The following is a 23,145-nucleotide window of genomic DNA, read 5'->3' as shown; positions in this document are numbered from 1 at the left end:
TTCTCAAATTAAATACACACACACACACATATATATGTTTGTGTAGTGTGTGTTATGTATGTGTGTGTGTGTGTGTGTGTGTGTGTGTGTATATGGAGAGAGAGAGAGAATCTTAAATGGAATTCTTGCTTTTGTTAACTGACAAAATTGCCTCTTAATCACTAACAATCTCACATGTAAGAGATAATAGAATAAAACACTGAGGTTCTGTACCATCTTCATCAGTAAGCATGAATCCATTTTTGTATAGTGCCTTTCTATTTCGTACGCTTATATTCCATTTTTAACAATATTCTATTGTAATCATGAAAGTGAAGTCAGGCTGCTCCTTGGAAACAAGGATTTTTAAGCTTTTGGCATGTTGGTAGGAGGGGCCAGTCCCTTCCAAGTTAGAAGGACCCTATTCTTACAAGAGTGGAGGGACAACACCAAAGAGGAAGACCCTGGATGAGAAGGATTGGTATAGTGCCTGGTAATGAGGGCAAGTGTACTAGAGATGGTAAGATTGGCTCAGGATAGAGCAAAGTGCACAGCTCCTGTTCAGAGGGTTGAGATGGCTTGTAGTTGACTCAATGGCACATAACAACAACAACAATTATTATCACAAAATACAGAGAACATTAACTTCTTTTAAATAGTAGATCACTAGACCTTTTTTCTTAATTTAGTTTATTTTAGAGAGCTGCACTAAAACTTGCCCCCCCCCATAGGTAATATTACTGGTATTTGAAATGTTGTTAGCATAGCTTCACACATCAAAACGATGAACAATGTTCAGGGCAACAAACTGACAGCTGGGTGATGGTATGCTTTTCTAGGACTCCATATTCTAGACTTAAAATGCTTTCAAGGCAAAGGTTTTATCCTTGCACTTCATGAAATGTTTCATTTCATCAAAGGACATGAAATATGTCCTTTGAAGACATATAGCTAAAGTGTATATAGTGTTGTTAGATCTGTTTTATTAATAGAATGTCCATGATATGTTGTTGCAGAGAAAAGGTACATAGAGGATACTTTAACACATCTTATTAGAAATTTGCCTTAGTAAAAAATCTCAGCTCATGAAATACTTTTAAATTCTTTTTTTCTATCCTATAATCCAATGGAACTGAAAATAATCTCTTCATAGCAGTCTGAGCCCTCCCAGTTTTGTACTACTATTTCTGTTCTTCACTCCACTCCAATGACCCACCTAAAAATCTCCATGTGTTGAAATCATATCTCTCCTTTAAGATCCAGTGAAAATCATTCATACGTGATAATTCTTCTTTCCTCAAACCTTCACACACACACACACACACACACACACACACACACACATCCCCCATAAACCCCCAAAAATCCCTTTCCAGGTTTCTTGCTTTATCTCACTATATTTTTTGGCAGAATTGTTTTAAGGCAGAGATCATATCTTGATTATATCTCTGTGCCTTATTTGTAGCCCTAATGAGCAAGCTGTTCATTGTAGGATTTCAATACATATTCTTATGAAGTCTCTTCCCACTAAGGTTTATATAAATAGTACAAAGTTGATTAACCAAATGAATATTTAAATTAAAGTGAGGTAGATTATAACAAGAAGTTATGTTATTTGTGTCAACCCACCAGCTGAAAACAACAAAAAAAAAGCTGAATGAAATACATCTTTAAAAATTTGTCTTAAGAAAATTGAAAAACTCAAAGAGAGTCATGACTTCTGAGGCACTATTTTTGGGAGAGGAAGAAATCTGAAGTCTGAGGGGTAAGGTAAATATTAGAGAAACAAAATTGAAGTTTTAAAAATTACATTTATATATACTACACATTTGAGGTTAGACAAATAAATCTCACAAGACAACTTAAGAAGACATGAAAGAGATCATATAAAGTGATCAGAGGAAACAGATACCAAGCTTATCCCCTTTCTTTAATCCCAAGGAACCTCTCCAGAGTACTGAAGAGCAATGATATCAGTCTGGAGACTAAGGTGTGCCTGATCCAGGCCATAATCTTTGCAATCACTTGCTGTGCATCAGAAATCTTGACAATAACTACGGGTGATAGAATAAGAATTGACTACTTTAGGCTGTGGTGCTGGAGAAGAGTATTGAATATACCATGCACTGCCAAGAGAACAAAACAGTTTTGTTCTAGAGAGGGTGAAACTAGGCTGCTTCTTGGAGATAAGGATTCTGAAGCTTCGTATGACATACTTCAGGCATGTTGCAAGGAGGAACCAGTTCTTGGAGAGTGACATCATGCTTGGAAGGGTGGAGCACAAGAGAGGATGATCCTCAATGAGATGGACTTATTAGTGACTAGGGTAATGGAGGGAGATGTGTCAGAGACAATAAGCTTGGTTTAAAAGAAGGTAGCAGAACTATTGTACATAGGGCCACTATGAATGGCAAGCAACTCAACAGCACATAACAACAACAACAATCTCCAAGGATTATGAAGAAGACTCTCTTGTTATGATAATCAATGCAAGTGAAAATATAAGGAGACAGAATAATCTTGTACCTGAGAAATTATAGTATAGCTACTCCCTTCCTTATCATTCTGAAGTAGAATTGATGAAAATAGAACTGTTCACTTATTTAGAAGTAATTTTTCCCTGGGTTAGTCTTCTTGGAAAGACAAAATAAAAATTAATAAGATACATATAGCTTAGATCCCAGAGATACTCCTTTATTATTATTACAAAAAAGTGATAAATGTGTAGTCAAAAATAACCAAATACATGAAGAAACAAGCACTGTGAGTAACAACCAGCAGAGATGGGTGCTCCAAGATTCCAGATTTAGGAATCACAAAATGCAAGTGAAGAATCTGCAAGCCATAGTTGAGAGATTGAAAGCACTAGCAAGAACAAATGTCATAGAAAATGTGAAAACCATTTAGAAATGAAAATGTGAGTCACTGAAATTAAAGAAGCTTAACATTTATCAGTGGTGAGAATCTTTATCTTTTTGATGTTGAGCTTCAATCCATACTGAAAAATGCAGTCCTTTTCTCTCTGCCAAAAATGCTTCAGATCTTCCTCAGTTTCTGTGAGCAAGGTTGTGCTACCTGCATAACTCAAATTGTTGATGGATCTTCCTCCAATCCTGATGCCACATTCTTCCTCAGAAAGCCCAGCCTCCCAAATGATCTGTTCAGTGAAGAAGTTAAAGATTCCCACCAATAGGCCATCTGGTAGCACCAGGGCAGATGGAGAGAAGGTTGTTAATAATTTCAACTTGCTCAACTATCAACACTCTTGCCACCAATAGTCAAGAAGTCAAAAGACGAATTGCTCTGGTAAAGGCTGCTGTCAGTAACCTCTCAAAAGTGCTGAAAAACAACAATATTAATCTGGAGGCTAAGGTGTGCCTAATCCAGGCCCTTGTCTTTGCAATTACTATTGTCTTTGCTATGTGTCAAAGAGCTGGGCAATGACTAAGGATGACAGAAGAAGAATTTATGCCTTTGTGTTGTGTGCTGGAGAAGAGTATTGAACAGACCAGTCACTGCCAAGAGAGTAAATAGGCTTATTCTGGAAAGGATGAAATAAGGCATTGCAAAAATTATTTTTATCAAATATCATTAATGTTATAAAACAAAATGTCTCTGGATGATTGAATGAAAAACCAATATAATATGTAAATTTCCACTTGAGTTAAAAAAACAACACAAACAAACAACTTTTAAAAATAAACCATGAAAAAGTTAGAATCTCAGAAACTCAATGGAGGGGCACTATTAGTCACAACTAATTCGATGGTTGCTGTTGTTGTTGTTATGTGCCATCAAGTCGCTTGTGACTCATAGCGACCCTATGTATAAGAGCCCTAAACACCGTTCTATCCTGTGCCAACCTCGCCGTCTCAAACACACTCATTCCCACCATCCCACTCACAGAATTGATCCATCTCATCTAAGGTCGTCTTCTCCTTCTCCTAAACATGACATCCCTCTCCAAGGACCAGTCCCTCCTTGCAACATGCCCAAAGTATATCAGACAAAGCTTCAGAATCCTTGACTCCAAGGAGTATTCTGGCTTCACCCTCTCCAGGACAAACCTGTTTGTTCTCCTAGCAGTCCATGGTATATTCAACACTCTTCTCCAGCATCACAACTCAAAGGCATCAATTCTCTTTCTATCATCCTTATCCACTGTCCAACTCTCCGATGCACAGCACATAATTGCGAAGACTATAGCCTGGATCAGGAGCACCTTAGTCTCCATCTTGACGTCGTTGCTCTTCAGTACTCTTAAGAGGTCCCTCACAGCTGACTTTCCCAATGCAATTTGTCTCCTGATTTCCTGGCTGCTGTTACCAAGAGTGTTGACAGTAGAACCAAGTAAACTAAAATTGTTAACTATCTTAATCTCTTCCCTCATCTCCAAATCTCATCTTAGGTACAACAGGGAAAATGGGCCAGGGACCCCCAAGGATGCCATTGCCAGAGAAATAGTTTTGGGACTCTGGGAGGGGAGAGAGAGGTGGAGCTTTCCTCTTCTCCAAACCTCATCTCAGGTGCCACAGAAATTTGATGGTAGCAAATTTAAAAATTCAGTAACGTAATACTTTGAAAGAGGATAATGCACTTAATTAGAAGCAGGTTTATATGACTGAATTATAAACACTAATCCTAGACCAATCATTAATAATAGAGAAATAAATCATATAGCTTCTGAACCAGTAGTGAAAAATGGATGCAAGGAATGAATGCAAGGATTAAAGAGAAATATAAATAATACTTAGTGAAAGAAGCAAGAAAGAAGACAAACACTCCTATGAATAATAAAACAAAGGAAACATGTTTATATGTTTTTAAGGATTTTAAGAATAAGTGTGATAATGGTATTGAAAGATAAGGAAAAAATTGCTCAAATGTAGTTTCATGGTTAACTTTTGGAAAAGGAAAGAAGTTGATGACAAATATACAAGTGTTCACTTACATAGCTACTTGATCAATAAATGTTAGGCTTTTTGTTTTCGAAAAAAAACCCCATAGATTATTTTTTCATCAAATTAAAAAAAATAAAATGTGATTCATATATCTACTTCCTAAACCACAAGCCTCTGGAAACTATGAACTTTGATAAATATTGATAATTGTAGAGGGGCTTCAGGACTTCTGTTCATAGATTTGCTATGAACAGTGCTTGACTTGAAGGCAATCAACAAGAGATAGACATTAGATAGATAGATAGATAGATAGGTAGATAGATAGATAGATAGATAGATAGATCAATCGATCTTCTGTCATTTCCTACATATTCCAGCACTTAAAGCAGCTCTGGTGGTCTAGTGGTAAGAAGCTGTGCTGCAATCCTGAAAGTACATTGCTTAAATCCATCAGCTACTCCACAGGAGAAGAAAGACAATCTCCTCTCATACAATTAACTGCCTCTGAAAACCCACTACTGAAGATTCAGCTATGGGTTGCTTCCAACTCGATGGTACACAACAACAACAAGCACACAACAACAGCAACAACAGGGGTTTACTAAAGCTCATCTTTACAGTAGGATTTACTAGTAGGATCAAGTTTCTCTGAAGTGTTCAGACAGAGGTAATGTATGCAAATGTCTAAAAGGGATAGATACCTTTCTTGGTAAAAACTCTTTCATTGAGAAATATTATTCTTATATTTGGAATAGTCACCTTATCAGTGCAGTGGTTAAGTGCTTGGCTGGCAATGAAAGTCAAAGTTCAAACTCCCTCATTTTCCAAGAAAGAAAGACTAGTCAAAGTGCTTCGTAAAGGCTACAGTCTTGAAGACTCTATGAGACAGTTCTACTCTGTCCAAGAGGGTTGCTATGGGTCAATATAAACTTGGCAGCAGCGGGTTCTGGTTTTGTTATATCTGAGGTTGGGATAATTTGCAATGCCCTTTGTACTATATTAGAAATAGTGATAGTAGATGATTGTTTTTAATGACTTTATAAAAAAAGAAAAGTAGAATATTGGATAGCTATGATAGTTCTTTTTCTTTAGTCACTGAGGTCACAAAGACTAGAATTTCTAATCTATGCAAGTATATTGATTATCTGATTCAGAGTAGGTTTGCTTTTGCTAAAATACATCTTGCTTATAAAACGAAGGCACAGGGGAGCTCTGGTGGCCTAGTGGCAAGGAGCTGCAACTACGATCCCAGAGGCGAATGGTTCAAATCCACCAGATGCTCTGCCGGGGAAGGAGGGACAATCTCCGCCTGTACCAGTCAGATCTGATTTGACGGTACATGCATGCAAAAATGATTTAAAAAAACCCCTAAAGGCACAACAGTGAGAAATGAAGGTAGAAAAATATGGAGTATGGATCAGCTATATCACTTCCTAAAATGCTGGATTAAATATGAAAATGATGAGTATAAGTTAATGGAGGAAGACAGCTTCTTCAGAAAAATACATATAGATCTGCCAGAGGTTACACTAACAGTCCTAAATGGATAATGCTTTATGTTCACTATGCAGTGCACAACACTTCATGCTCCCAAAACCACATTGGTGTTCTTACATATATAATTTTGTTCCTTGTATTAATATTTTTTCTTCTATTTAGTTCTGAAAAACTCAAAGTTCAAAATTAATATAATGTTTATTAATATTATATTCATATGGTTACTATGACTTGTAATGAACTTCATAGCACCTAATACTAACAACAATATTATTTTATGTACTCTGGTAGCATAATGGCAAGAAGCTGCACTGCAATCCCAAAGGCAAGTGGTTCAAGGCCATCAGCTGCTACATGGGAGAAGGATGGGAAATCTCCTCCAGTTTGATTAACTACCTCTGAAAACCCACTGGAGGGCCAGCTATGGGTCAGTTCCACACAAAACAACAGCAACAACTCCATAATAAATACTCTATACATTTTAATAGTCTATTACCAAAGAGTATAGTGATGTATGACCATTATGTAATTTTTGTTTTTATTAGCTAATTTTATGTCTTCCTGAGTTTGTTGACAGACATTATTACCCCTATTTTGCAGATCAGGATTTTGGAGCTCAAAAAAGTCAAACAACTTTGTCATTTTAGTAAATGGCAAAATTGGAATTAAGTCCCCTGTGGTTGGACTTCAAAACCCTCTTCTTAGTTACTTGGTCTGAAGTATTAACATTCAAACATCGTTTGTGTAAAGATTAAAATGCCTTTGCTCTTTTAAACCCCATTCTGTACTCACAGGGGCAGTTTCTACTGACCCCTTGGAGGAAAGGACAGACTTTTTCCCCAGAAGCAATGAACAATGAATACCAGGACATGTGGAATTGGGTTCAAGGAAAATTCAGAAACCTGAGTATAAATCGCTTTCAAAATAAAACCACAGCATCTTTAATCAAGGCCTGGCAATCACTGTATCATTTCTCTGAGACTGCAACTGGTAAATGTGGCCTATCCCATTAGGCTTTTAATACTGAGTTAGAAATGAGTCCAAGAAATTGACTAGCAAGACAATTCATGCAGTACAAACATGAATCTATAATTCAACACCCCACCCTACCCCATTACCACAAAACACAGTAAGTTCCTGCCCTAAATTCGCTTTGAAGACAGTGAGTTGCCTGGGAGAAACCATAAGACCACTGAATATAGAGCCAGAAGTAATGAATAGGGACTGCCAATAATGTTAACCCATTTCTTCTAAAAGAAAATTTATTGACAATTATCAACAAGTCCTAAAAAAAAAATAACAGGATGTGTATAAAGAATGAGTACCCTTGCAAAGTTTGCTTGCCAGCTAAATGGTATGGTTACTCCCCTGGATAAAATAATGGGACTGGTTATTATGTCATCTGGTAGGGAAAGATTAAAATAATAAACTAAAACCAAATGAAATACTTTCATTTAGAATCTGATCTGTCCCATTATCCCAGCACATTCACACACACTGCTCCAGGGGAGTTCTCAATCAGCAGGACCAAGGGCATCTCCTCAGCAGCAAAACTCAGCCACACTGGCCACCTTCTTTCCACTCCTGGCTTCCACCTTAGAACTCAGAAAAAAAACAAAGGAGCCTGCCAGTGGATGGGAACTGTTTTGTGCCTTGCCCTTAGGAGTACTTTCTTTTTCTTAAAAAGATTATCTCAATCTTGCTGTTGCCAAAAAAGAAAAACTAAACCAAATGCTAAAACTAATTTCTCAAGTAGTTCAACTGAAAAATACAAAGGATAGAGATATATTTTCTTTATTTATTCATAATTAGTTTACAGATTGGACCACATCAAGCCTCCAAAATCAGCAAGCCACTGGGGACAAAGACTACTGCAATTATCAGGAGCAAGCCAAATGCTACCTTTTGTTCTTACTCAAATCTTCTTTAACAAATAATCTAGCAAATGATTTTCTATTTTCTGTTTAAAGAGGATTACATAGCAAACACCACTAGAGGCTGGAGAGCAAAGAACTTTCCATCGTTTTATTACCTGCCAAATATAAATTAGTTCATTGTGGTCCACTCCTGCCAGTAACCCCTTTTTCCTGTCACCCATCTGGCCAATGGGGTATGGCAGGTCAGTTCCTGCCCCAAGCCCTTCCTAATCAGGAGGCTGTCAGACACGCTGCCCATCCAATGTCTCCTACATCTTGTGGCAGCTCTGGTGTTTGCGCAGCAACAGTTTGAGCTTGAATTACCTCAGTAACCAGCTTGCAATTGCTCCTACTAACTATTGCTGTCAAATCTTTACAGGCATATGTGAAGCCTTCCTCCAGGTACAATGAAGAGGTCCTACAAATTTCACTTTGAAATAACTATAGGATACAGAAATTATATTAGCTCCATTAGATAGAGTCATGAGAAATTTTCAAAAAGGTTAGCTGAATATAGTGAATGTCACAGTTAGACAAAGATAAAAAATCACTTTTTAAACTAGAGTGTTGCCTCATTGGTAACACCCTATATTAAGGTGCCATTTATAAACAGTTTATTATTATTTATTAATGCATGAAGCACTTTATAGCATGCCAGATAACAACTTAAATTCATGTATTAAAGATGCACATACATGGTTTAATACGATTTACATCTTACAATATTCTTTAAAACAGCCTCCCATAGCATCATCCTTTAAGCATTTATTACTAATGCATTTTATAACATACTTTATAATACATTATTTGAGCAAGTTGCTGCATTTAGTGATCATTTCATAAATAAGAATAAAGCATTTCTAAATGGCACCTTAATTTAAAGTGTTACCTTCCCATTATGAGATAGCGTCTTACCATTCATCTCGTTTTGTGATTATTCTCCAAATGCACCACTTAATAAAACAGACACTAAGTCCTATTTTCCCTTCATCTGATTAAAAGTTTATTGAGTCATTTCTTCCATCAGCTCTCAGACATTTGCAGCTTGGAAGTGTTAGTGTGATTTCTGATGAGACTAAACTTTGACTTCTATTTTATTTCTGGAAGAGGTTAACTGTATAAGCAGAGATCTACCCACCATGTTAGAGAGAGCTTGTTGCTTGGATTCCTTGTAAAATTCGATTTTTCTACTAGAAAGGACAATCCAGGAAGTAGCCCAGTTTTTCCTTGAGAGAAAAAGAAAAGAAAAAAAATTATCAGTTGAAGAGTGCATTCATGCATGAGACCATCATCTTCACTTTTAACTGGGTTCTTGAAAGCCACAGAATCTGAAAAAAATGGGGTAGTGGTGAGCACAGATCAATGGTAATTGACTTATGAGACCCAACGTGCAGGAATGATTGTATACAACACAATGTGAATGTAAAAAAATAACACCAAAAGTAATTAAAAATAAAAGGCTTAGTAAAGGCGGGGAGCCATATATTTATTAAAATGTATAGATGATATGGAATTAAGTACTGAATGTCCTATTTTCGTATATATACACAGCTTCAGTAAAAAGCCTGTGTCCTATAGCAAGCTAATGATAGTAATGTATGAATCAGAACCTCTTTCTCCATTGTTGCTTCTGCTCATTGGTTTAATAGAGTTCAGAGTCTGAACAGCTCACCAGCTTGTGTCAATTCTTAAAACCTCCAAACAAAATCAACTGCCATCAGATGATTCTGACTGATAGTGACCCGTCTTTGTTTTTTGAGGCTGTAAATCTTTACCAGAGGAGACTAATTGTTCTCTTGTTGTTGTTGTCATGTGCCTTAGAGTCGCCCTACACTCTGCTCTGTCCTGTGCCAATCACACCGTCTCCGACACACCTATCCCGATTACCCCAACCACTGAATCAATCCACCTCATAGGGGGCCTTCCCCATCTGTGCTGTCCCTCCACTCTATCAAGCATGATGTCCCTCTCTGAGGACCTGTCCGTCCTTGCAACATGTCCAAAGTATGTCAGATGGACCCTTAGAATCCTTGCCTCCAAGGAGCAGCCTGGTTTGACCCTTTCCAAGATGAATCTGTTTGTTTTCCTAGCAGTCCATGGTACCCTCAATACTCTTCTCCAGCACCACAGCTCAAAGGCATCAATTCTCCTTCTATCCTCCTTAGTGATTATCCAACTTTCTGATGCATAACAAGTGATAGCAAAGACCATGGCCTCTATCAGGCCACCTTAGTCTCCAGAGAGACACGATTGCTCTTCAGTACTTTGGAGAGGTCCCTAACAGCAGACTTTCCCATGGCAATACATCTTCTAATTTCCTGGCTGCTGGTGCCGAGAGTGTTGACTATGGAGCAAACTGAAGCTGTGAACAATCTCAATCTCTTCACCATTCATCCTGATGCTGCCAATTGGCCCAGTGGTGAGAATCATTATCTTCTTGACATTGAGCCTCAATCCATACTGGAGGCTGCAGTCCTTGACCCTCTGCAGCAAGTGCTTCAGGTCCTCCTCAGTTTCAGCAAGCAGGGTTGTGTCATCTGCATAATGTAGATTATTGATAGATCTTCCACCAATCTTGACCCCACATTCTCCTCATAGAGACAAGCCTCCCAGATAATCTATTCTGCATACAGGTTGAAAAGGTATGGAGATAGGATGCATCCCTGGCATACGCCCTTCCCAAGTTTGAACCATGCAGTGTTCCCTTGCTCTGTTCTGATGACTGCCTCCTGGTCTAAGTATAGGTTTTGCGTTAGAACCATCAAGTGTTCTGGAATTGCCATTCTTCTCAGAGTCAGCCACAGTTTGTTATGTTCTACACAGTCAAACGCCTTTGCATAGTCAATGAAACACAGGTAGACGTTCCTCTGGTATTCTCTGCTTTCAGCTAAGATCCATCTAACATCAGCTATAATATCCCTAGTACAACGACCCCATAGTTCTCTGCTGATGTGCTGTTCCAGTCGTTTTTGGATAATCTTCAGTAAAATCTTGCTTGCATGTCAAATCAATGATATTGTTCTACAGTTTCCACACTCTGTTGAGTCACCTTTCTTTGGGATGGGAACAAATATAGATCTCTTCCAGTCAGTTGGCCAAGTGGTTGTTCTCCAGATTTCTTGGCACAATTCCCTCATAATGACTTTGCATGTAGAATGCTGATCCAAAGGTGGCAGTTTGAGGGGAAAGAAGCTACCTTGCATATGGGAGAAAGATGGGAAATTTCTCTATGAGATTTATTGCCTCTAAAAACCCACTGGATGGTCCGATATGAGTCAGTTCCAACTCAACAGCAGTGCATAATGACAACCATAAGCTACGTAGCCAGAGAAAATGACCACTCTCCACCCTCTAAGACTCTTAGCTTTGGAGTCTAAATGGAGGGATTGCTAAAAGTTGGAATTGGCAGAAGGTGTCAGCTGCTTAGTTCAAAATAATTTTACAGAGTGTGATTTCACTAGGAGTCAAATTTTCAAGGATTGAAAGGACTGATAATAATTAGAAATATAATAGTGTAGAAAAATGGGCTCTCTTATATGTCAATGGAGGAAGTATAAACAGATACATTCTTTTTGGAAAGTAATATGAAAATATATTTCAACAAAAATTAATAATGTATATATACTTTGACAAAGCAGGTCTATTTCTAGAAATTTAGTTGAGATGAATATCAATTAATCCTAAAACAGTAATTAAAAAAACCAGGGTTACATGCAAAAGATAAAGCACATTATGATTTTAATCCTCTTTCTAAAATACCAAAATATAGGAGATTCGTTAAGTAAATTGCTCAACTGATAAGTTCATAAAATAGAGTAACGAAACATACACTGCAGAAGATAAAGCTCACACTGGGTAATGATTTTTAATGCATTCTGTAATACAATAAACAGATATTGATGATGTAAGTACATACACATCAGGTTGCTAATCAAAAGTTTGGCTATTCGAATCCACCATCATCTTTGTGGAGAAAGATGGGAAGTCTCTACTTACTTTGAATCTGAATTGATTCTATGACAGCAGTTCCTCCTATTATCCTTGATATAATACAATGTGTAGTACATTCTACTTTACTGTATACAAAGAGAAATGTGGAAGGATCTGAGGAACACTCACCAACATTATGTGCTAAGCAGATGACACAAACCTGCTTGCTGAATATAAAACTTTAAATGCTTGCAACAGATGATCAGAGACTACAGCTTTCAGCATAGATTGCATCTCAACATTAAGAAAACAAAAATCCTCACCACTGGGCCAATAGGCAGGGTCATGATATATATGGAGAAGAGAGAGACATTATTAATGGATGCACAATGAATACCTTTAGCACCAGTAGACAAGGGGATCAAAAGACATATTGCATTGGGAAAGTCTTACACCAAGAACTTCTTCAAAGTGGTGAAGCATAATGATGGCAATTTGAAGAATAGGTACATCTGGTCCAAGCCATATATTTTTCAATTACTTGTTATGTATCTGAAAGTAAGATAATTAATAAGGATGAAAGAAGAAGAATTGATGCCTTTGAGGTATTGGAGATGAGTGCTAAATACCCCCATGAACTCATCTCCACCAATCAACTATCAAGTACGATTCCTAGTGACCCTGTGAATAGCTGGCCTGAACCCTGTCCTATCCTATGCTATCCTCCTCATCTCTGACACAGTAGAGTCCATTGCTGAAGTCTCTATATCAATACATCCTGATGGATATCTTCCTTTCTTTTGCTAACCTTCCATGTTTCTAATCATGGTTTTCTTTTGAAGGAATAACCTCACTTACTACATGTTTAAAGCATGAAAGATGAATCATTACTACCTTTGCCTCCAAGGAACACTTTAATTGCACTTTTCCCACAGCATATCTGTTTGTTCTTTTGGCAATCCATGGGATATTCAGGACTTTTCTCTAGCACTATATATAAGTCAAAGGCATAAATTCTTCTTCAGTCATCCTTATGCACTGTCCACTCTTTAATGGATAAGATGGACTGAATCAGCTGCACCTTAGTGTTCAAACTGACATGATTGCTCTTCATAATTTTGGAGAGGTCCCCAATTGTGGACTAGCTCAATGAAATACATCTCCTGATTTCCTGACTGCTGGTACCAAGGGTGTTGATTGTTGACCCAAACAAGATGAAAACATTGAAATCAGCCTCAATCCTTTCTCCATCTATCATAATGTAGAGTGTGGTGAGTACCTTTGTTTTCTTGATGTTGAGATGTAATTCATACTGAAGGCTGCAGTCCTTATCTTCTGTATTTCATAACCTTCAGAGTTTCATCCTTTTCATCACTTATCCTTATCACATTTAGCAGGCAAAATCGTGTCATCATAACATAAGGTTTTGATGAATCTTCCTCCAATACTGATGCTAAATTCTTCTTCACAGAGTCTGACTTTGTAAATTATTTGTTCAGCATACAGATTGAATAGGTATTGGAGAAAGGATACAATCCTGCCACATACCTTTCCTGATTTTAAATCATGGTCCCACACAGAAATAAGGAACTGTTGCATTTGGCTAGTTATCTTTTCTCAGCCTCTTTATTTTGCTAGCATGTGGGCAGTGAGTATGGAACAGCCTCACAGTGAGGAAACCCATATTTAACCTGCCTGTTATATTTCCCACTGTATTTTTAATCTTCTGGCAGGAGATACTATATTTGCTTCCTGTATATAGTAAGCCTTGGATAAATGGTTCTGATTTGAATCCGTTTCAGATGTTGATCGTTTATAGAACTTGTTGGCATTACTCTCTCTTTCTTTAAATTTGGAACGAGTTAGAACTGAAGTTGCATGAAATTCAATTACCTCATGGTTCTCTATTTGGGCTTTGAACTTCTGTGAACTATTCCATGTTAGGTGAAATCAGATAAATGAGCTCAAGTAGGTAGGAAGTTTAGGTCCTGGACATCTTAGACATATGCAGCATTATTTGCTCTTTTTAAAATAGACTACACAGTCTTCAATATATTAGATAATCAATATTTTCCAAAAATTAAATTCTACTGTTTGAAATAATTTTTTTCAAAGCAAATAATAAAATATTCCTGAAACTCTTTTAGATGCCCTTTTAAGATTTTTTCAGTTTTTTCTTCTATTATCATTGAAGATAATAATTTCATGTTGTTATGTGCCATTTAGTTAACTATGAATCACAGTGACCCTATGAACAACAGATAGAAAGCTTGCCTATCCTGACATATCTTCACAATCTTCAACATATTTAAACCTATTGTCAGTCACTGTGACAATTCCAAACTATCTTTTAAAAGTCTCTCTCTCTTTCTCTGACACAGTAACTTGCCCAGAATTACGTCTTTATCTAATGACTTTCCAACCTGATAATATACTTGAAGTAGAAAAGATGAAATTTCATCACCCTTGCCTCCAAAGAGCACCATGGAACCCTGGATGTATTTCCACCAAGAATGTTTTTTGTTGTTGTTGTTGTTGTTCTTTGTGTTCTCTCTCTCTGTCTCTCTGTCTCTCTCTCTCATTTCAGGTGAGTAGTAATCAACTTATACCTGGTCCTTTTGATAGATTTTCAGAGGTTATAAATCACATGAGAGAAGATATACCATCTTTTTGCTACAGAGCAGTTGCTGGATTGGAATAGGCTGTCTTTGGGTTGACAGCACAACTTCTTATCCACTAGGCCAATATAGTTCCCTATTCTTTGGCAGTCCATGGGATATTCAGTACCCTTAAACAACAATTGTTACTTTTGTCCTGATTTTAATCTTTCATGATTTTCATAACTGTTCTTTCAGGACTGCTCTTCACAAAACTGAGTGACACTTCAGGAAATACTAACTCCTACAATTTTGGAGCATGTGTCATGGACAAGTGAGCTAAGTAGTTTCTGAGAAACACTTTTAAATACACTTACAGTTTTGACTTGTGCAATGCTGGACCTGTGCCCCACCCTCAGAGGGCCATCATTACTGAGTACAGAGATGATGAATGAACAAAAGTGACTGGAGGCCTAAGCCATCATATCAGGTGGTATGGGGAAGAGTGGCACTGATGAAATGGGAGGAGGGATAGGAGAGGGAAGCAAGATGATGGGACATAATCATAACACATGCATGGAAGGGGTGGGACCAATTCCAAATCTGTTAACTATATAATGTAGAAGGGTCTTTTATCTGCTTTTTTGGGTAAAATGCTTTTCTCTCAGATATTGTACTAAAGCTGAGCATCCAAGTTAAGATAGACTAGGAAGAAAGATTGGCCATCCACTTTCCAGATGACAGGACTTTGAAAACCCTATGGACAATTGAGTACATTTAGATTAGCAGATGTGGCACTGTAGTCTAATCTTCTAGTTGAGAAACACAAATGAGGAGGAACAATTGCAAACAGACACTAGTGATTGGAATGTGGGATATATGAAGTATGACTGTATGAAAATTAGACATTATTAACAAAATGGGATACACAAATATTGATACATTAGGCTTGGTGAGCTGAGATGGATTGGCATAGGTCATTTTGAATCAGCCAAGAATATAATCTATTACACCAGATACGAAAAAAGTGAGGAGAAATAGAGTTGTATTCACAGTCAAAAAAGACCATTTCTAGGTTCATCCTAAAATACAGTGTTGTGAGTGACAGGATAATATTCATATGCACATGAGGAAGAACTATTAGTATAACTATCACTCAAATATACACACAAACAACTAGAGCTAAACAGGACAAAATAGAAGGTGTCTAATAACTTTTGTTCAACTGGAAATCAATTGAACATGCAACAAAGATTCATTAGTAATAATAAATGATGAATGGAATGTAAAAGTTGGGAACAAGGAAAAAGGATCATTCTCTGAAACTATGGACTGGGTAGCAGAAATGAGCCTGGAGATAGAATGATAGAAGTTTAGACAATAAATGTTTTATTCATTGCAAATAATACCATTTACAGGAAATATAATTGGGGACTATACACATCCACCTCACCTTATGGACTAGACTGCACAGATATCAGATTGATAACATCTGTAGAAAGAATCAATGGAGAGGTTCACATGCTACTACACTGAGGAAAGCTAGGCCAGGTGCTGACTATGGAACAGACAATCAACTAATCATGTGCTAGTTCAATTAAAACAAATGCATGAAACCCAAAATATGACTTTGAATCTATCCCACCTGAATTTTTTAAAAAATAAAACAAAAAACAAACCAACACCTCAAGAACAGGTTTGAGACCTTGGACACTAACAAAAGAATACCAGATGAGCTGCAGGAGAATATCAAGAATATTATCCATGAAGAAAGCAAAAGGTCATTACAAAGACAGGGGAGGAAGAAAAGAATGAGATGGATCTCAGAAGAGGCTCTGAATATTGCACTAGAATGCTGAGAAACTAAAGCAAAGAGAAGAAATTAGGAAATTAAGGAGCTGAATAGAAGGTTTCAAAGAGCAGCTCAGGAAGACAAAACAAAGTATTATAATGAAAAATGCAAAGATTTGGAGTCATAAAATCAAAAGGGGCAAACTCTCTTGTCATTTCCCAAGCTGATGGAACTGAAGAACAAACTGAAGCCTTGAGTTGCAATACTGAAAGGTAATGCAGACAGAATATTGAATCATTCAAGAAGCATCAAAAAAAGTTGGAAGGAATATAATCACCAAATAAAAAATGATTGGCTGACACAGAAGTTCATGAAACAGCATATGATCAAGAGGCAATGGTAATGAAGAAGGAAATTCATGCTGGTCTAAAGGAATTTGCTATTATGTCCAACGTCAGATGAATCTTGGCTGAAAGCAAAGAGGTCCAGAGGAATATCTATTTTTGTTATATTGACTATGAAAAGGCATTTGACTCTCTGGATTACAGCAAACTGTGATTAACATTAAGTGCCAGAACACTTGATTGGGTTCATGTGAAACTTAGACCAGGAAACAGTCACCTGAATAGAACAATAAAGCACTGCATGGTTCAAAATAAAAAAAAAAGGAGTGTTTCAGAGATGCATTCTTTCTTCGTATTTTTCAATATATATGCACAGCAGATAATTCAGGAGGCTGGACTTTATGAAGAGAAATCTGGTGTCCAGATTGGACATCAACAACCTGTGCTATGCAGATGACACAACCTGGGTTGCTGAATTTGAGGAAGAGCTGAAGCATTTGCTGCAGATAGTCAAAGACTGCAGTCTTCAGTATGGATTGCATTTCAATATCAAGAAAACAAAAATTCTTACCACTGGGCAATTGACAGCATCATAACAGATGATGAAGATACTGAGTTTGTTAACACTTTCTTTCATTTTACCTGGATCCACAATCAACATTCGTGGCATCAGCAATCAGGAAATGAAAAGATGAGTTGCATTGAAACAGTCTGCTAAGACATTTCCAGAGTGCTGAAGAACAATGGTACCAGTCTAGAGATTAAGGTGTACCCGATTCAGGCCATGGTCTTTGTGATTACTTGCTATGCATCAGAAATCTTGAAAATGACTAAGGATGACAGAAGCAGAATTGATACTTTGAGTTGTGGTGTTAGAGAACAGTATTGAATATACCATGAACTTTCAGGAGAACAAACAGGTCTGTCTTGGAAAGGGTGGCAACCAAGCTGTTCCTTGGAGACAAGGATTTTGATACTCCATGTCATACTTTAGTACATTGCCAGGAGGTACAAGTCCTTGGAGAAGAACATTATGCTTGGAAGAGTGGAGAGATAGTACAGGAGAGGAAGACACTGGATGAGATGGATTGACATAGTAACACTGATAATGGCAACAGATGTGTGGGAGACTCTGAGATTGGCTCAGGATAGGGCAAGGCTCAAAGCTATTGTTCCTAGCATCACTAATTGTCATAGACAATTTGATGGCATGTTAGAACAACTATGGTTTGACTGTACGACATGCAAGAGTTGGTGGTTTGAATCAAACCGCAGAATATGTGCAGTTCTCCCCAAAAGATTTACAGCCTTGTAAACCTAATGGAGAGTCACAGTGAGTCAGAATAAATCTGGTAACACTAGACTCAACTTTTGTTTTTAGTAAATTTTAGACTTTGCTGTTATCAGAGCAGAAAGTAGACTGCAAATTCTTCAACTCTCAATGCTTCAACTGTCAATCCTTCTACTACCAATCCCCCCCAACTGTTCCAATTCTTGGAACACATCCAAGTCTTCTAGTACTTGAAACAACACTCATTAAATATTATTTCATTACTTTAAAAAATAGGGGGAAATGTGGCCTTTTATTTCTATAGGAGCCATCTAACTTTATAGGTAACAATTGGGGTAGACTTTGGTGTTAGTGATTCAGCACAGAAAACAGACTTTTTAAAAACATATCCCCTCTCTCTTCTCCTACCTATCTACAAAACACTCCTAGAATTTTTTTCTCCTGTCTTAGTTCTTAAGTCACTCATTCACTTATTCACTCATTACCATGAAATTGGACCAACCCATAGCTAATCTTCCATTAGATTTTGGCAGCTGTAAAATGCCTATCAGGAGACTGCTCATCTTCTTTCCAAGGAGCTGCTGATGGATTTGAACTCATAGAGAAGCTAAGTCTTTGAGTTATCAGTACAGAACCTAAGGTACTCAACCACCAGAGCTCCCTCAGACTCAGTAAATCACAAATTTATTGCAATCATAATCACGTATATCATTCCTACCATTTTATCTTAATTTTTTTTTCAAATTATTTATTTGACTGACTGGTCCTGGGCTTTCTCAGAGGTCTTCCTGACTTCGCAGACATATGTCAATAATATATGAACATTCCTACATGCATTAATCTCCACTATGTTCCAGACATTTTACCCAATATTTCATATGTGTAAGGTGATTTTATCACTAAGCTGGATACAAGTATCTCTTGAGTGTCTACCACATGCAAAATATAAACCTATGAGTGAATCTATAAAGGCAAAAAAGATAAACCTCAAAGAATTTGACCTCTCATTGGCAGAATACATTAACGTGAGTTTAAAAATTCCTCTACAAAACAACTATGAAATATCATCTCACGCCAGCAAAATTCAAAAAAGCAGCAAACAACAAATGTTGGCAAGGTTGTAGAGAAACTGGAACCTTTATTCACTGTTAGTGGGAGTGTAAAATCGTGCAACCATTATTGAAGGCAGTATGGTGCTTTCTCAAAAAGGTGGAAATAGAAATACAATTCCACTGCTGGGAATATACCCTAAAGAAACCATAACTACCACACAAGCAGGTATTTGGACACCCATGTTTATTGCTGCATTGTTCACAACAGCAAAGAGTTAGAAACAACTCACTGCCCATCAACAAATGAATGGCTAGAGAAGCTGTGATATATTCACACAACAGACTATTATGCAGCACTGAAAAGCAAAGAATTAATGAAATAGTACATAAAATGGGTGACCATAGAGGACATTATGCTGAATGAAATATCTCAGTCACAAAAAGATAAATGATGCATAATGCCACTGTTATAAAACAGGACTGACATGAGAATTGGAGGGAAACTAAGAAAAGATGATAAATAATGTGCATGGCACTGAAACAGACAAGGGAGATAACTGTATGGAAGGAATATATGATTAGGTATTACTGGCATGGCAAAAGTCCAGAGTAAGAGCTACGTAGTAAACTGGTCTGGGGTTGGGGGGACTATATAACAATGAAAGATATTTTTTCTTTTACCCAAAGAAAAAAGTGAACTGAGGGGGGGGGTGGGAGGGCAGGGAGGGAAATGTGCAATAATGAGTGAATGGAAATCCAAGTTCTCTATAAGCTTTCATTAAAATCTCAATAATAAAAATGTCAAATTAATTCTATAAAACACAATATACTGAAATAATTGTATAAAAAAGGTATATGAATGAAACACAATATATAAAAATTACTGTATGACAAAAAATAAGACTAATTATAATTTAAAAATTCCTCTAACATGCTCTGTTTGATTCGTAGGTGATAGTCCTTCATTATTTATTACACAGGAAAGCACAAAACCTAGTGAGGTTATAACATCCAAAAGGATAAACTTGATAAACATGGAATTCATGAAAAGCTCATTGAACCCTCAAGTCCATTCTGGTGTTTCAGTGTGTCTAGAAATGATGACATTAAGTTTGTTATTCATTAAAAATATCACAATGACATGTTAAGCAAGCCTACTCAGATTCATGTTAAATTGTAAGATAACAGATTTTTGTGGCCCAAGATGTATTAGAATCTGATCTGGAAGCTAGGACACCGGTTGGCTAACTTGGCTATTTTCTAATGATAGTATATCATCTCTTTTATTCCTTCCTTTCATGCTTGTCACAATGTTACCAGGTAAATCCAACCACTTATGGGAGCCAAAAGATAAAAAAAATTTGATATTTTCACTTTTAAAGTATTTTTGTCAGTCCCTCCCCCCACCCCCAGTAATAGAAGACTTAAAGGCAGGAAATGCCCAACATTAATAAGTTGCAAGTGCCCAAAATAGACTGAAACAGTGCCAGATTCTACTACTTTTTAAAAAATTTTATTTTATTAATTTTAATGGACATTTACAGAGATTTTGGATTTCCATTCATTCATTGTTACACTATTTTCTCTACCCTGCCTCCCAGTTCATTCCTCTCTTTTTTTTTTCCTTGAAAGTCTGTTTTAATTGTCCCATTGCCACAGTGCCCAGATTCTACTCCTATACAGGTAACCATCATGTGACAAGTTGATAATAAAGATTCAGAACAGAAAATAGATCTTAGAACAAGAAATGTAGGTATTTCTTTTAATTTTACACACACGGCACAAACACATAATATTGATGGGAAAATGTGAAACTCCTATGGACCACAGTTCTGTGGCACATACCAGACATCTCCTGAATTGGAATCAAACTGATGCCAAATAGAGCAACACCAAAAGCAAACACAAATGGAAACTTACAAACATAAAGGAAGAAGATGTAAATTCCTATAAAGATTTTTAATTTTGCTTTACATAATTGATAGAGATATTTTATCCAAGGGAAATATCTCACAGAACTTCATAAAACAAACCCTAAATTGTCAAAGTGGGAAAAGACAAGAGATGCAAAACAAGCATCAGCTTCGCCAAAAACTCTTTGCATTCTCTCGAATGAACACCTGATGGCAGCACATAATAACAGCAATTTTCACTATAGCTGCTTATGTGGAGAACACTTGTTGGAAAATGGTTATAAAATATTCATTACCATTTTAAGAATCAATGCATGAGCTTATCCCATTCGTTTGCACAACGTCAAAGCTTTATAGCTTACCCTCTTTTCTCCTATATTCTCTTCTACTTGTCTCTTATGTTAAGATAATTACCTCTTAGGTAATTACAGGATAATACATCAAAAAGTCAGAGGGATATGCAGGTGGGATTACTTCAGACGTTTCAGAACTCTTTGAATCACCTCTCTTTGCTACCTGACTTGGTCACATTGACTTAGATTGGCTGTTTGCTTTTCTGTTCATGACTGATTTACCACTGTTAAAAGTTCTGACGACTAAGAACCTACTTCTCTATCATATTCTAAGCTTCCTGTAGTCTGTTGCTATTGGGAAGGAGTCAATGAGACACCAAGACCCACATATATCTTTCAGTCTCATTGCTCCATCACTGTAACAGCTCTATAACAGCAAGTGTTTCCAAATGATGACAATCTTAACAAAACATATGATGAAAAGCACATAATCAAAGTGATCTTCTGCAATTTGACTTCTCTATTACACTTGCTGCAAAGTCCCCAAGAGCAAATGACATCAAAACAAATTAGGACAGGAAGGCTTGATTGTGACCCTAACTAAGCACACAGTGCTGAAGAAAAAACTAGGTCCATATTAGGATGACATCTTGATGTCATATCCTTAAAAAGGTGTGTTCCAAGTAAGATTTGTAAAAACACTCTGGCTTACTCACACTTATCCTGGTCTTCTGCTACCCCCATGTTCTATTGAAGAATGGAGAATTGCGCCCCATAGGTATTTTACTGGTTAGTTTCTGGTAGTAGCTTTCCAGACCTTTCTTTCTAGACTGTTTGGTTAAGGAAGCTCTGCTAAAGCTTGTCTCTAATATCTGGAACCTCTCTGTCAGAACTTCCAGCTTTATATAAACATACAGCCACTATAGTGTGGTAAACTGATGAATGTGGCAGTCTTCAATATTACTTACAGCTAACTTGTTGTTATGTGTCGGCGAGTCACCTGTGACTCATAGCAACTCTGTATATATGTATTAGCTCTGAACCCTGCCAGATCCTAAGCCAATCTCATCATCTCTGACAGACCTAATTCCATCTCCCCAGTCACTGAGTCAATCCATCTCATCCTGAGTCTTCCTTTCCTGCGCTGTTCCTCCACCCTTCCAAGCACAATACCACTCCTCAAGGATTGGTCCCTACTGGGCACATGTCCAAAGTATGTGAGACACAGCGTCAAAATCCTTGCCTCTAGGGAGCAGCTTGGTTTCACCCTCTTCAGGACAGACCTGTTTGTTTTCCTGGCAGTCCACAATATGTTCAATATTCTTCTCCAGCACCACAACTCAAAGACATCTATCTTTCTTCTATCCTTTGTTACTGTCCAGCTTTCTGAAGCATAACAAGTAATTGCAATGACCATGGAATGTATCAGGTACACCTTAGTCTCTAGACTGACATCATTGATCTTCAGTACTCCAGAGAGGTCCCTGAGAGCAGACTTTGCCAATGCAGTTAACTTTTTTACTTTCTGACGGTTGGTGCCAAGAGTTTTGAGTGTGGAATCACACAAGCTTAACTTGTTAACAATCTCTCTCTCTCTCTCTCTCTCTCTCTCTCTCTCTCTCTCTCTCTCTCTCTCTCTC

At 37.3% G+C, this 23,145-nt stretch overlaps 1 protein-coding gene across 2 annotated transcripts in view; it reads right to left on the bottom strand.

The window, feature by feature from the left end:
* The window catches only part of ARHGAP15 (Rho GTPase activating protein 15), a 948,827-nt gene that overhangs the window by 765,450 nt on the left and 160,232 nt on the right, over positions 1–23,145 (bottom strand). For both annotated transcript variants that reach the window (XM_006880749.1, XM_006880750.1), the window contains one exon: positions 9,432–9,519. In XM_006880749.1, the coding sequence (XP_006880811.1) occupies positions 9,432–9,519 (88 nt within the window). The remainder of the gene's footprint in view (positions 1–9,431; positions 9,520–23,145) is intronic.

The sequence above is a fragment of the Elephantulus edwardii genome, unplaced genomic scaffold, assembly GCF_000299155.1.
Source record: "Elephantulus edwardii isolate Elephantulus edwardi_28Jun2011 unplaced genomic scaffold, EleEdw1.0 scaffold00010, whole genome shotgun sequence".
NCBI lineage: Eukaryota > Metazoa > Chordata > Mammalia > Macroscelidea > Macroscelididae > Elephantulus > Elephantulus edwardii.
The sequence above is the reverse complement of the archived record's forward strand: the minus strand, read 5'-3'. Positions and strand labels throughout refer to the sequence as shown.